The sequence below is a fragment of the Ahaetulla prasina genome, chromosome 1, assembly GCF_028640845.1.
Source record: "Ahaetulla prasina isolate Xishuangbanna chromosome 1, ASM2864084v1, whole genome shotgun sequence".
In the NCBI taxonomy this organism is placed as follows: Eukaryota; Metazoa; Chordata; class Lepidosauria; order Squamata; family Colubridae; genus Ahaetulla; species Ahaetulla prasina.
The window spans coordinates 17,542,023-17,556,929 of record NC_080539.1 but is presented as its reverse complement, the minus strand read 5'-3'; the positions used below and the strand labels follow the sequence as shown (position 1 = coordinate 17,556,929).

At 43.1% G+C, this 14,907-nt stretch overlaps 1 protein-coding gene across 1 annotated transcript in view; it reads left to right on the top strand.

Annotated features, from left to right (window-relative positions):
* The window catches only part of GALNT17 (polypeptide N-acetylgalactosaminyltransferase 17), a 411,497-nt gene that overhangs the window by 152,318 nt on the left and 244,272 nt on the right, over nt 1-14,907 (top strand). Inside the window, exon 2 of the mRNA XM_058164286.1 lies at nt 2,954-3,137. Coding sequence (XP_058020269.1) covers nt 2,954-3,137 — 184 coding nt within the window. The remainder of the gene's footprint in view (nt 1-2,953; nt 3,138-14,907) is intronic.

The window sequence follows — 14,907 nt, the reverse complement described above, 5'->3', positions numbered from 1 at the left end:
AATGCAATAACTTTTATAAAGGATTTGCTATTAGAATAGCAGTTACAGTAGAAAGAAGAAAAGTGAAACACGTAGAAAAAGGGAGATATATAAAAATTATCACCATAGAAAAAACGAGTTATACAAAAATTATCACCATGTCAGTTAATACTTAGTTGGGTAACCTTTAGCATGAATTACGGCCTTACAACGTTTTCCCATGGAGCGAACCAAGTCTTTTAGTTCTGCAGCTGTTAAAATCTGAAACCAAGATTGAATGATTGCTTCTATTAACTGGGTTTTATTGCTGGGTCGCTTCTGACTAACAAGTTTCTTTAGTTGGCTCCATAGACTTTCAATTAAGGTCTGGGCTATTCCCAGGCCATTCCAGCAATGGAATATGATTATCTTGAAACTCAAAAAAAAAAAGAAAAAAAAGAAAAAAAAAGTGGTGTTAGTAGCCATCAAACCTCAAAAATACACTTTTCCCAAAAGGTTTCCACAATTTTGGTCACTACTGTATAAATATTCTCCTTTATTGGACTCCATTTCTCCATTTGGTTCCTCCAGGACACTGTATTCTTGACTTCTTTTAGTGGAGCCTGTGATAGGCACAAACTAAATTATTAAAGAATATTTCTCTCCATCTGTTAAAACTCTCTCTCTCCAACTTGTCTTTTATTTAGAAGCTCCCTTGTCTTTCTGTGTGAGTCTCATTAGGAAGTCTCACCTCTCTCCCTGGATGATGGTAGAGTGGTTTCCAGTCCATATCTAGATGGAGAAGAGAAGCTTTGGGAGCTGGGTTTGGGAACATGGAACCGAGGGCTCATCAAATGAAGCTGTTTTGTTTGTCAAGCTCTTTTGTTTCTTAGTCCCCGTCTACTCAAATAAAGCATCCCCCAAAAGACCTGCCTGGGGTGGGTGGGCTGAATCTCTTGAACCATAAAGGTGGGAAAATAAATATCACGGCTAGGAATAAAAATCATCCATCAAGGAGCTCAGTAGCGCCTGACAATGAGAGAGGTGTGAATCTCTCCTAAAAATAAATGTAAAAATGTCAGGTGCTACCGCTTTCTATAATGCACAGTGAAGCATGCCATAAAATATTACTTTGTCTCTCTTTTCCTGACATGCTTGGGTTAAGAATTTTTTCCCCCCTCCCTCTTCTGGATGGGGGTATTCACGGCTTGGCTTTTAAGAGGTGAAAGGAAAATGCGTTTTATTTCCAGAAGGCCTGAGACTAGCGCTGTGCCTGAATGTGCTTGTGTGCTTTTAATGGAGGCCGGAATTGGCCTTTAAATCGGCATTCAATTTAGCTTATTCACCGTTCGGATTGAGAAAATGGATATTTACTTGGCAGCAACCTACTTTTATTTTTTTCAGAATAAAAAAAAAGTCAATTGGCCTGCTGTTGGTAAGGGAGCAGGATCTGGCAGGTCCATGATCGAGTAGCTAGATGGGAATGGGCAATTTGGCCGGCTAATGATGGAGAGTTTAGGTGGGAATTTGACTTATTTGTGAGTCGGCCTAGATGGAATTTATCTTACTGTGATTCAAATGGTAGGGTGAAGTGGGAAATTTAACTGGCTATCATTCAGAGGCGAAATAAAATTCAGCTTACCTATGACTCAGACACAAGATCGAATGGAGGAATTAGGCTTATTAATGATTCATGTAATAAATTCTTTTCTCTGGGCCATCTTGAGATGTTATGTTAGCCTTAGACTATCAATGTCCCCTGAATATCGCTGTGCAGGAATATAGTTTAATAATGCATAGATAAACATCCCTTGTTCAGTTCTTACAATTTCTAAGTAAATATTACTTGGGGAGACTTGATAGCAGTGTTCCAATATCTCAGGGGCTGCCACAAAGAAGAGGGAGTCAAACTATTCTCCAAAGCACCTGAGGGTAGAACAAGAAGCAATGGGTGGAAACTAATCAAGGAGAGCTGCAACTTAGAACTAAGGGGAAATTTGCTGACAGTTAGAACAATTAATCAGTGGAACAACTTGCCTCCAGAAGTTGTGAATGCTCCAACACTGGAAGTTTTTAAAAAGATGTTGGATAACCATTTGTCTGAAGTGGTGTAGGGTTTCCTGTCTGAGCAGGGGGTTGAACTAGAAGACCTCCAAGGTCCCAACTCTTCTCTTCTCTTCTCTTCTCTTCTCTTCTCTTCTCTTCTCCTACCCTACCCTACCCTACCCTACCCTACCGTATCCTACCCTACCCTACTGTACCCTACCCTACCCTACCCTACCCTACCCTACCCTACCCTACCCTACCCTACTCTACTCTACTCTACTCTACTCTACTCTACTCTACTCTACTCTACTCTACTCTATTCTATTTTATTCATATTTTAGAAGGAAAGCTAAGGGAGACTTTCCTCTTCCTGTGTTTATTTGTTTGAAGAGAATTTTTTTCAGTGGCAATAGAAAATAAACACAATGTAAAAATGATACAAAGCTCAGAAATAAAGACCATAAATAACTGGCCAGGATCTGAAGACAGGACACGAAGTAACAGGTGAAAAGATCATTAAAAAGAGAGCCAACCTAGAACTAAGGAGAAATTTCCCAACACTGAGAACAATTAATCAGTGGAATGGCTTTTCTCCAGAAGTTGTGGGTGCTCCATCACTGGAGGTTTTCACAGCCATTTATCTGGAAAGGTATAGGGTCTCATTTTTGAGCAGGGGGTGGATTAGAAGACCTTCAAGGTCCCTTCCAATAGTACTCTATAATTCTATAGTATCCTTTAATATTCTGTTTATTCATTTAAAAGGTGGATAGACTAGTTATCCTTTTCCTTCCTTTTTGGATACACGAGCAGAACAGCCAGGATACATTGATGGCAATTTTCTACACCTGTTGATGTGATTCAAGGGAAGATGGGTATCATGGCTTCTAATGCCTGCTTTCAAGACTGACTCTTGTGTGTCTCTTCTTTGTTTTATTTTTTTTTCTACTAGGTCTGTCAAAATCCTTGGGGCTTATCGAAGGCTATGGTGGTCGTGGCAAAGGTGGCCTGCCTGCCACTCTTTCTCCAGAGGAGGAAGAAAAAGCCAAGGGACCCCATGAAAAATATGGCTACAATTCCTATCTCAGTGAGAAAATATCATTGGACCGCACCATACCAGATTATCGTCCAACTAAGTAAGTGAGAGATTTTGCGCCAGAGAGGAGAAGCAGTTCTATTATTTGGTATAGTGGGGCAGTTGTTTCTAGTTACAGATATTGGGATAAGGCGGACCACGTTGAAGGACGGAGTTGTCTGCTTCCTGATCCAGGTCCCTTAAAAGCAAATTGGTTTCAGTGATAGAGTTACTTTATGTGAACTGCAAAGTCTTGATGACCGGCAGAAACCTGAAGAGAGATACAAGAGACGCGGTGGCTCAGGGGCTAGGACGTTGAGCTTGTCGATCGAAAGGTCGGCAGCTCAGCGGTTCGAATCCCTAGTGCTGCCATGTAATGGGGTGAGCTCTCGTTACTTGTCCCAGCTTCTGCCAACCTAGCAGTTCGAAAGCACATAAAAAATACAAGTAGAAAAATAGGGACCACCTTTGGTGAGAAGGTAACAGCATTCCTTGAGCCTTTGGCATTTAGTCATGCCGGCCACATGACCATGGAGACATCTTCGGACAGCGCTGGCTCTTTGGCTTTGAAATGGAGATGAGAAGTGCCCCCTAGAGTCGGCAACGACTAGCACATATGTGCGAGGGGAACCTTTACCTTTACTTTACAAGAGAAGAGCTGATTGCCTCCTCTTTGGTTTGATATGTGGAATGTGAAAAGGTGCCATCTTCTTTTTATCTAATTTTTTTTCCCCTGCAACAAAGTCTGCATGCAAAATCATTGGTTTGAAATGCCATTTTGATTTGGTCTCTGGTTTCTGCTTATATACTGAGTGTTTTCCAAATAATAGACCTGGACCCATGCCAAATCTTTTAGTTAGTGTACAAAGATCAGTGTACCAAGCGTGATCATGCTCAGAGGTGGTATTCAGCCCATTCGTACCAGTTCAGGCTGCCCCAGCTCTATGACGGCCAATTTAGGCACATTTTCAAGGCTGTGTGCATGCGCGGAAGGCACGCGCAAACTGGTGGTAAGAATATTGGAAACCCACCGTTGGTCATGCTAATGTAGTGATGGTGATGCTAACTGTAATATTGATTATGAACAGGTAAAATAATATGAGGTAAAGTTCTTCTCCTCCTCCTCCTTCCTCCTCCTCTTTTCTCCTCCTCTTCTTCTTCTTCTCCTCCTCCTCCTCCTCCTCTTTTCTTCTTCTTCTCCTTCCTCCTCCTCCTCCTCCTCCTCCTCCTCCTCCTCCTCTTCCTCCTCAAGTTTGGGGACACATTAATATCAGTTCACTCTTAGTTTAAAATTCTAAAATGTTAGGCCCAGGAACCACCAGCAGACAATCTGTCTGTCTGGGTCAAGGCATCCAGAGAAGATCTGATGGGAGTCTTCCCTCCTTGTGGGGTCATAATGTATGCACTATGCAGCAGATCTTCTGAGCTTCAGCCAATACTCCCCACTTGGAAGACTATCCTCCCAGAAATACGGTATGTAGTCACGTTGGCGCAGTGGTTAGACTGCATTATTGCAGGCTGCCTGCTGGCTGCCTGCAATTTGGCAGTTCGAATCTCACCAGGCTAAAGGTTGACTCAGCCTTCCATCTTTCCAAGGTGGGTATAATGAGGGTCCAAAATTATTAGGGGCAATATGCTGACTCTATAAACTGCTTAGAGTGGGCTGTAAAATACTGTGAAGCGGTGTATAAATTTAAGTGCTATTGTTATGTACATCCTGACTTACTGTAGAATTCAAAAAGAAATTAAAAGCTGCTGGATTGAGCGCACTGGTGGTCCTTAGCTATTCTTGGTGTCTTCTTGCAGTTTGTGTTTCACTATTTTTCTATGGTTTTGATATGGTATATTGATCTTCTTGTTACTTGCCGAGAGTTTCCTGGTCTGGTGAATGAAGTCTGTATTCCCAGGCAGGAGGGGCTGAATTCCAGAGAACAAAGAGGCAGCAAATCATGGAGAGTTTGGTCTGGAGAAAGAGGGTGTTTTAACCTAATTGCTGGGCTCCTTCCCAGCAATTATCAGAGTACATCTATAGTTATGCTAATAGTTGCTTTGATTTGGCAAGATTCTGTCTAAAGGTGTGGAACAATAAAGGAAACTGATCAGAAGTAACTCAATGTCTTTCCTGGTTCTTGGGTGGATGGTTGTTAGCCATAAATGTCAGAAAGATCCTTTAGCTCAGTATGCCTTGCCCAAATAAGATTTGAATTGGAGGTTGGAAGATGTTGGAACCAACTTAGAAAGATAGAGAATCGCTTTATAAACAGTTCAGACATACTGGGTTTAGAATGAGCTCTTTTATTGTTTAGTATCATCTGACTCATCTGTGATAAAGCATGCATCATATAATGCATCAGTAACATTATATGTATCATGTAACATTTCATAACATCCCATAATATAGAATAACAGAGTTGGAAGGGACCTTGGAGGTCTTCTAGCAGGGATGAAATGCTCCCGATTCGGACCAGATCGCCCGATCCAGTAGCAACGGCGGCAGGTAATTCGAAGAACCAGTAGCAAAAATCCCTGCCCCCCATCATTCCCAGCTGAGCCACACAATCATCAGAGGCTTTTAAAAGCATTTTTTACAACCTCTTCAGACAAAGAGGTTGTTGAAAAATGCTTTTAAAAGTAAAAAAAAAAGTTGGCCATGCCCACCTAGTCAAATTACCCCCCAAGCCACGCCCACAGAATTGGTAGTAACAAATTTTACATTTCATCACTGTCTTCTAGTACAACCCCCTGCCTAGGCAGGAAACCCTACACCACTTCAGACAAATCTTTATCCAATATCTTCTTAAAAACTTCCAGTGTTGGAGCATTCACAACTTCTGGAGGCAAGTTGTTCCACTGATGAATTGTTCTAACTGTCAGCAAATTTCTCCTTAGTTCTAACCTGATTCTGTCCATGATTAGTTTCCATCCATTGCTTCTTGTCCTGCCCTCAGGTGCCTTGGAGAATAGCTTGACTCCCTCTTCTTTGTGGCAGCCTCCGAAATACTCTTAGTGTAACCCCTAATACTCTTAGTGTGATCTTATTAATGCTCATCCTGAGCATGGTGGGGCAGTGGTTAGAGTGCAGTAGTGAGGCTACTTCAGTGGAAAATCTGTCTCTCTGGGTCTAGGCATCCAGAAAAGTTCTGATGGGAGACTTCCCTCCTTGTGGGGTATGCACTATGCAACAGATCTTGTATGTATGCACTATGCAATAGATCTTCTGAGCTTCAGCCACTACTCCCCACTTGGAAGACTATCCTCCCAGAAATACGGTATGCAGCCACGATGGCGTAGTGGTTAGACTGCAGTACTGCAGGCTACTTCTGCTGCCTGCTGACTACCTGCAATTTGGCAGTTTGAATCTCACCAGGCTCAAGGTCGACTCAGCCTTCCATCCTTCCAAGATGGGTAAAATGAGGACCCGAATTGTTGGGGGAAATATGCTGACTCTGTTAAACCACTTAGAGAGGGCTGTAAAGCACTGTGAAGTGGTATATAAGTCTAAATGCTATTGCTATTGCTATCCTCATATTCAGTAGGTGTGGCTTTTACATTATAATGAGGCATAATAAATTTGCAAGTTACTAGAGTTCAAATCTATGTACAGTCCTTGTCTTTAGCAGGTTTCAGCCAGTTCTTACCAGACTCCCCATTCTTCATGGAGAACTTGCTTGTTATGTCAAAGAACTAGTAACATTAATCAAAGAAACTCATAGTTACTGAAAACACTACTCCACGGTGATGCAGTGGTTAGAATGCAGTACTGCAGGCTACTTCTGCTGACTGCCAGCTGCCTGCAATTTGGCAGATCGAATCTCACCAGGCTCAAGTTTGACTCAGCCTTCCATCCTTCCGAGGTGGGTAAAATGAAGACCCAGATTGTTGGGGGCAATATGCTGACTCTAGACGACTTAGAGAAGGCTATAAAAAGCACTGTGAAGCGGTATATATTCCTATTGCTACTCAAAGAGGGGCCCTTCTCCTGCCCTCATCAGGGGCAACTGACAGCTGGCATAGGAGCTGGATATAAGTATTGCAAATCAGTAAAGTAAGTGAAGAGAGTCACATCTGCTTTGTGGCTTCCCAATCTAGTGCATTTCTTTTGGAAAATCCATGCTAGTATCTATAGCAATGGGCTCAAAGGCATGACAGTCCCAGAGGTCATTAGTTGCAGAAGGAGCATCAGCAGCTTCTTGGAGTGGCTTATGGTAATGCAGAAGCTTTTCTCCAAGTGAAATGGGGCAAAGGCTCCTTAAGGAAGAGTCTACTGGGTCACAGAAAAGCAAGTTGAGAGGTCCTCAGAGAGCCCCCTGTTCAACAACTTATCCAAGGATGTCAAACAGCTTTACCAGCGGATCTTAGCATTGCTGATTGATCAAGAGAGGTACTTTGCTCCAGGCATCTACTGTATATATTTCATCTTAGCATAACAACGTAGGCTTTGAATCACAATTTCTTTTCTTCAAAAGTGGGAAAAAGAAGAACTTTTGTCTAACCTCATAAATGTTTTAAAATGACACCAGCAGCCTCTCTTCTCATTCAAACTGAGTCTTGAGTGGCTGTCAGTCTGGAATTTTTTTTTTCAACGTGTAGATCATCTCCCCAAAGGTGAGATTAATGCACAAACACACCTCATTGTTTGGATCAGTGCTGTTGTTAACACATCTCATTTTTTCTATTTTAAGCGTTCATAACATGAGTACCATCGGTATGCATCCAAGATGGCATCAATTGTGTATAAGGATTGGGGGGAATTTGAAGGTTTGTAAAAAATAAATAAATAATGTAATTTATAAAATAGATATGAAAAGCAATGCCCATTGGAGACTCCAAAGCAATCCTCAGAGAATTGTGTGTGATTAGGAATCACGGTACAAAGCACCTGAGGGTAGAACAAGAAGCAATGGTTGGAAACTGATCAAAGAAAGAAGCAACTTAGAACTAAGGAGAAATTTCCTGACAGTTAGAACAATTAATCAGTGGAACGACTTGCCTGCAGAAGTTGTGAATGCTCCAACACTGGAAATTTTTAAGAAAATGTTGGATAACCATCTGACTAAGATTGTGTAGGGTTTCCTGCCTGGGCAGGGGGTTGGACTAGAAGGCCTCCAAGGTCCCTTCCAACTCTGTTGTTATATTATATTATATTATTACATGAACAGAATATGGGGAAAGAAATTAAAAGATGCTTGCTCCTGGGGAGGAAAGCTATGGCAAATCTAAACAGGATACTAAAAAGCAGAGACATTACCCTACCAACAAAAGTGTGCATAGTCAAGGCTATGGTTTTCCCAGTTGCAATGTATGTGCTGTGAAAGTTGGACCATAAGGAAGGCTAAGTGCCAAAGAATTGAGGCCTTTGAACTATGGTGCTGGAGAAGACTCCTGCAAGTCCCTTCAACTGCAAGGTGATCCAATCGGTCAGTCCTAGAGGAGATCAACCCTGACTGCTCTTTAGAAGGCCAGACGCTGAAGATGAAACTCAAATCCTTTGGTCACCTAATGACAAGGAAGGACTCACTGGAGAAGAACCTAATGCTGGGAAAGATTAAGGGCAAAAGAAGAAGGGGACGACAGAGAATGAGGTGGCGGGATGGAGTCACTGAAGCAGTAGGCATGAGATTAAATGGACTCCAGAGGATGGTAGAGGACAGGAAGGCCTGGAGGAACATTGTCCATGGGGTCACTATGGGTTGGACATGACTTCGTAACTAATAACAACAACATGGGGAAAGTGAGTCATGAACTGTAGGAGAGAAGGAATACAGTGAAATTTCCTAAGAAAGGGCATAATTGCCTAACTTGAAAAATAATCCATTTCATCACAGGTCCTGCTTATACTGTAGCAGGTGCAGTTCCGCTTTGGAGGCAGATGTTCAAAGCAAATGGGTCTTTGAATCGTGATTGTTCTCTGGGTGGGTAGTGTGGCACACAACTGCATCGGTGTAATTGGCCTGTTGTTGAGTTGCAGGGATATATTTATCTGTCTCAAAATCTCCCTCTCCACTTTATTTTATCCCTTTCGGATATGCATCTCCCCTCCACACTGTGTGAAGGCCTGTGTGTTGATTCCAATCATGTGGAATTCACAGTTTGCTGTTATGCGGCTGGTAGATATCAAATTGGCAATTTCAATATAGTGAGAAGGCATGCATTGCTTTTCTTTCATTGAGAAAGAAATTGGTTAAAATAGGTTTTCAAATAGGAAAGCAAGCAGTTGTGCAGCAATGCAATTTATAGCAGGGAAACTGAATTGCATGGGGAAGGTAACTTTATAAAGAAAATGAATATGAAGAATATTATAAAATAGTTGCTTGATAGCAAGACGGATGGTATATAAATTTAATAAATAAATACTACAAAGTAGTAAATGAATTAGATCTGGCTTTTCTTCTAAACACATTTTTATTTATTAGTACAGTGGTCACCAACCAGTGGTCCATGGACCACTGGTGGTTCATGAGAATATTTTGGTGGTCCGCAGAAAAATTATTTGCATTTTTTATATTGCACTAAATACTATTTATCTTTTTTAAAAATTCATATTAGTGGTCCTCGGGATTTAAAATTATGAATTTAGTGGTCCCTGAGGTCCGAAAGGTTGGTGACTCCTGTATTAGTATTCTGCTTTTATTATTTTTTACAAATAAATACAACAGAAGAGAACATATCCAACACACCTTCCATATTTTCCCTATGTGAAACAATATTTATCTCAATCAAACCCTCTGGCCTTGTTCACACATGCTGCTCAGTCTCTGATGTTCACAGTCTGATGTGTCCAAAATGTGAACCAAAGGATTAAAGCTGGACTGATTGACTGATGTACTGATTTTGCACCAACAGGTCAGTGTACATCCTTGGTGACTAGATAGACTTTCTCTAGAATGATGTCTCCAAAGTGGCCCTTAGAATGATGTCTCCAAAGTGCACCAAGACAAATTCCTTGTGTGTCCAATCACACTTGGCCAATAAAAAATTCTATTCTATTCTATTCTATTCTATTCTATTCTATTCTATTCTATTCTATTCTATTCTATTCTATTCTATTCTATTCCTTAAGGTTCCCCAACAGTGCAGCCATTTTAGCTGCCTTTGGGTCCATCTATCTTGCTCTTGGTTCTTCTCTTTCATTCTAACATAAATATGAGCCAACAGTGTGTGGCAGCAGCCAAAAAAAAGTCAATGCAATCCTAGATTGCATTAATAGAATGATAGAATCAGGGGTGGGCTGCTGGGGGTTCACAGGGGTTCGGGAGAACCTCCAGCTAAGATACTGTGCAGTTCGGAGACCCCCCAAATCCCACGCCTGGCTGGCCCCGCCCACCCCACCCTGCCCCTCCCAGAAATCCCCATGCTGCCCGTTTTGGATGCAGGTAAGTGCAGGGTGTGCATGGAGGCTTGGGGAAGGCAAAAAACGGGCCTACTGGAAGTTTGTGAAGGCCAGAAACGGGCCCCATTTCTGGCCTCCAGAGGATGCCGTTTTCACCCTTCTGGAGGCTCGAGGAAAGCCTCTGGAGCCTGGGAAGGGCAAACTTCCGTCCCCCGCTGTGGTGCAGGAGGCCAACTAAGCCACGCCCACCCAGCAACCAAGCAGAGAACCCCTTGCTAAAATTTTTGAAGCCCACTCCTGGATAGAATCAAGATCACATGAAATTCTAGTGCTGCTTCATAAAGCCTTAGTAAGACCGCACTTCGAATACTACATCCAGTTCTGGTTACCACAATATAAAAAAGATGTGAAAATCCTGGAAAGAATGCAGAGAAGAGCTAAAAGAATGATTAGGGGGCTGGAGGCTAAAACATATGAAGAACGGTTCCAGGAATTGAGTGTGTCTAGTCTAATGAAAAGAAGGACTGGGGGAGACATGATAGCAATATTCTAATATTTGAGGGGCTCCTACAAAAATGAGAGGGGCAGATGTCAAACTATTTTCCAAAGCACCAAAAGGCAAGATGGGAAACAATGGATGGAAACTAACCAAGGAGAGAAGCAACCTAGAACTACGGAGAAATTTCCTGACAGTGAGAACAATAAACCACTAGGATGGCTTGTCATCAGAAGTTCTGGATCCTTCATCATTGGAGGGTTTTAAAAAGAGACTTGATGGCCATTTGAAATGGCATTGGGCAGTGGTGGTGAATCTTTTAGGCACTGAGTGCTGAAAAGGTTGCGTGGAAATGTTGCGCACGTGTGCTTGTCAGGGTCCCACTCCAGAAAAACCAAACTTCCAGGTTCTAGTATGTATGTGTGCATGACAATCAGCTGGCTGTCATGTATGTGCAGGCTGTGTTGTGTCTGCGCCCCCTGAGCTGGGCCTCATGCCAGAAAGTGACTTGGAAAGTGAGGGGGGAAGGGCTGTCAGGACTTACCTCGGGAGCACCGGCTTCCCTGGCTCAGCTCCAGGAGCCAGAAGCAGGCCAGGTGGAAGAGATAATGAGGCCTCCGTTCCCCTGACTCTTCCCCCCCTCCACATCCAGCTGATGGCAATCAGGCCTGGCTGGACCCTAGGTTTCATAGGCAGGAGAGGCGGGAACAACAGAAGCAGGGGTGGTACAAGCCTAGGAAGTGCTGAGTCATGGAGCCACACCCCACAGGATATAAAGGCAACAAGAGCTGCTGTGCCACTTCGTAGCAGGCAAATTAACTGCTTAACTAAGAGCTGAAGTACTGTTTGTTCCTGGGTGACTCATCGGCGCCGAGGGAGATAATAGAGACACTTGGCAGACGCTCGCTACTTTGCTGCCAGATAGTGCCGGCTAATTAAGCATCGCTCGGACGGAGGCAAGGGGGGACAGAACAGGCTGGTTTTTGGTGTTGCTGCATGTGCAAAGGGATTGCACTCTGGAAAAGCCGAACCTCTGGGTTCTGAAGTGCATGCGCACCCAATAATCAGCTGGCCGATGCGCATGTGCACACTGGTTTTCAGCACTGCTGTGCCCGCGAAGAACAGCTGATAGTTGCATGCGCATGCGCACCAGAAACCAGGAAAACAAAACGGCAAGGCCACACCTGCCAGGCGACATGGCTTCGTGTGGTACTGTAGGCACGCGTGCCATAGGTTTGCCATCACTGGTATAGGGTCATGCTCAAACAGGGTGTTGGACTAGAAGACCTCCAAGGTCCCTTCCAATTTTATTATTCTATGTTCTAACTTTCCTAGCATTGCTTACCTCTCAAGAAATCTGGGGTTTTACAACATGATTCCAAAATATGATAATTTGAACCTGGCCATTTGGGCCTTGAATAAGAACACTGGATTGATTGCTTTATGACCCATTAATTTATTGTCTTATCTATCTATTGTAATCTCAAGAAATATATACCGTATTTTTCGGAGTATAAGACAGACTTCCCCACCCCTAGAAGAGGCTGAAAATTTGGATGCATCTTATACTCAGAATGTAGCTTTTTCGACGCTTTTATTCAGCCCTAACAAAGCGGTAGCAAGCGAAGTGCTCTTCTGTGTTTTGCCTGCTCCCTCTGACTCTCAGCTTTTTTTCAGCCTAACGAGGTGCTAGTGAGTGAAGCGATCTCCGTGCTTTGCCTGCTTTTCTCATTGCTTCTCTCTCCAAAGATCAGTTGTGCTTTAGAAGCTGTTTTTTATTCCCTGGCAGGGGATAAAAAGCATGTGTGCGCACTCAAAACCAGCAAACGAATGTGCTGAAGCTGACCAGACTAAGAACGCTAACTAGATGAATACCTAGTAGACAGATTTTTTTTCCTATTTTCCTCCCCAAAATCTAAGCTGTGTCATATACTCAGTGCATCTTATACTCTGAAAAATACAGTATTTATCTGTCATGGCATCTGAATATCTTTCAAGGCTTTCACAACTCTAGTACTAGTCTACAGCCTCTTTCTTCACTGCAGGTTTAGTGATGATAGTGGATTCCTCCCAAAGCAAAACCTATCCATCATTTCAAGATCTTCATTATGAATTCTAGTTGCTGTCCCTGATGTTATAAATTTGGTGTTCCTTATATTTAATCACAGTCACACTTTTTGCTGTACTCCTTGACTTTCATCATTAGTGTTTGCAGATCATTTGTATTTTCAGCTACCAAAGTAGTGTCATCAGCATAACATGGAATATTGATAATTTTTTTTCTCCATCATTAAAAAAAACACATGTTCAATTTCTTCTAATCCAGGATCCCTCAGTGAATATTCAACATATAGGCTAAATAAATATAGATTATTCTTGATTTATGACCATAGTGGAACTTGCCCATTATGGTCATATGTTGTCATCATCATCTTCGTTTAACGACCCCATAACCCCTTGTGGGGTGGAGTCTGGGCAACTGAATAGAGCTAGCAGAGTGTTTATTGGCCGGATGCCCTTCCTGACGGCAATGCATATATTTGTTCCGCAGATAGAATCTCAATGTGCCCAAGAGAGAGAAATATCTGCCTCTACCTAGGATCAAACTCACAGCCTCTTGATTGTGAGGTGAGAGCTCCACCTCTAGGCTACCGCACCGCTCCCCTATGGCCATATGTTGTGATGGTTGTAATATCAACGACCAATCCAATTTTACTATCTTTTTTTGTGGTGACTGTTAAAGAAATGTCATGATTTTTAAGTGAACCAATACCTCACTATGGGTGTTGTTTTGCTGAAAACTGGAAGAAGCTGTTGTTTTTCTGGCAAAACAGTTGTAAAACACAATCACATGATTGTGGGATGCTACAAAAAACTGTGAATGTGGCCTGGTTGCCAAGCACCCAAGATTCAGTCAACAGAATTCAGGAGGGGCTGCAGTTGGACCATCTGTGCTGCAATCTAACAGATGACTCTGATTCTTTGTACCTGACGACACACAGAGGGAACATAAAACCAGGCAGGATAGTGGCTGCAACATCACTGAGCCACAGTGGCGCAGTGGTTAGAGTGCAGTACTGCAGGCTACTTCTGCTGACTGCCGGCTGCCTGCAATTTGGCAGATCGAATCTCACCAGGCTCAAGGTTGACTCAACCTTCCATCCTTCCAAGGTGGGTAAAATGAGGACCCAGATTGTTGAGGGCAATTGGCTGACTCTGTAAACCGCTTAGAGAGGGCTGTAAAGGCACTGTAAAGCGGTATATAAGTCTAAGTGCTATTGCTATCATAATTTTTTATGATGCATAAGCAAATCAAAAGGTTGCCGTTTGGATAGGAATGTTGTGCAGTCATCTCGCCTTTCTTTTGGGTCTGTCGTGTCCCACTCCCCCTCCGACAACCGGGTCTAGGAAGTCCGTATCAAGCGTGGCAACGAAGCTTCTGCAGCTTGTCAAATTCCTTCAAGGTTTCTCAGGCAGGCAGGAGTCCAAGTTGTGACTTCAGCGATAGCAGCAAACTAGATGAGACTTTGCTTGACTCAAGGTTGGACTGCCAAAAGCAGGTCCTTTATATAGGCTGTGGGGTGTGGCTCCATGACTCAGCATTTATCCAGGCCTACCCCTCCCTTCCTTTTGCTGGTGTCGCCTCTCAGATCTCCCACTTTGAATTCTCTTTAGATGGATCTGCTGTCAGTAATTCCAGCACCTGGCTGGCTTCCTGCTCACACGCTGTAGGAGTGAGGTTTATAAGGTTTGTTTGTTCATTCCTGTAATCCTCTCCGGGCATGGGGCCAGGGCCAGGGGCTGGAGGCATGACAGGCCATTCATCTTCATTATCAGACTCAGAGTGTAGACGGGAGGGGCCCAGCTGAGGAGAGGAGGGAGGACGAGGCACAACAGGGTCCTCTTTGAAAATACCACTGGTTCTCACACCATGCTGAATCCAGTTTAACCTATTCTAGCATGATATGGGAACACACTTAAGGATCTTTTCCCTGCTGCGATTTG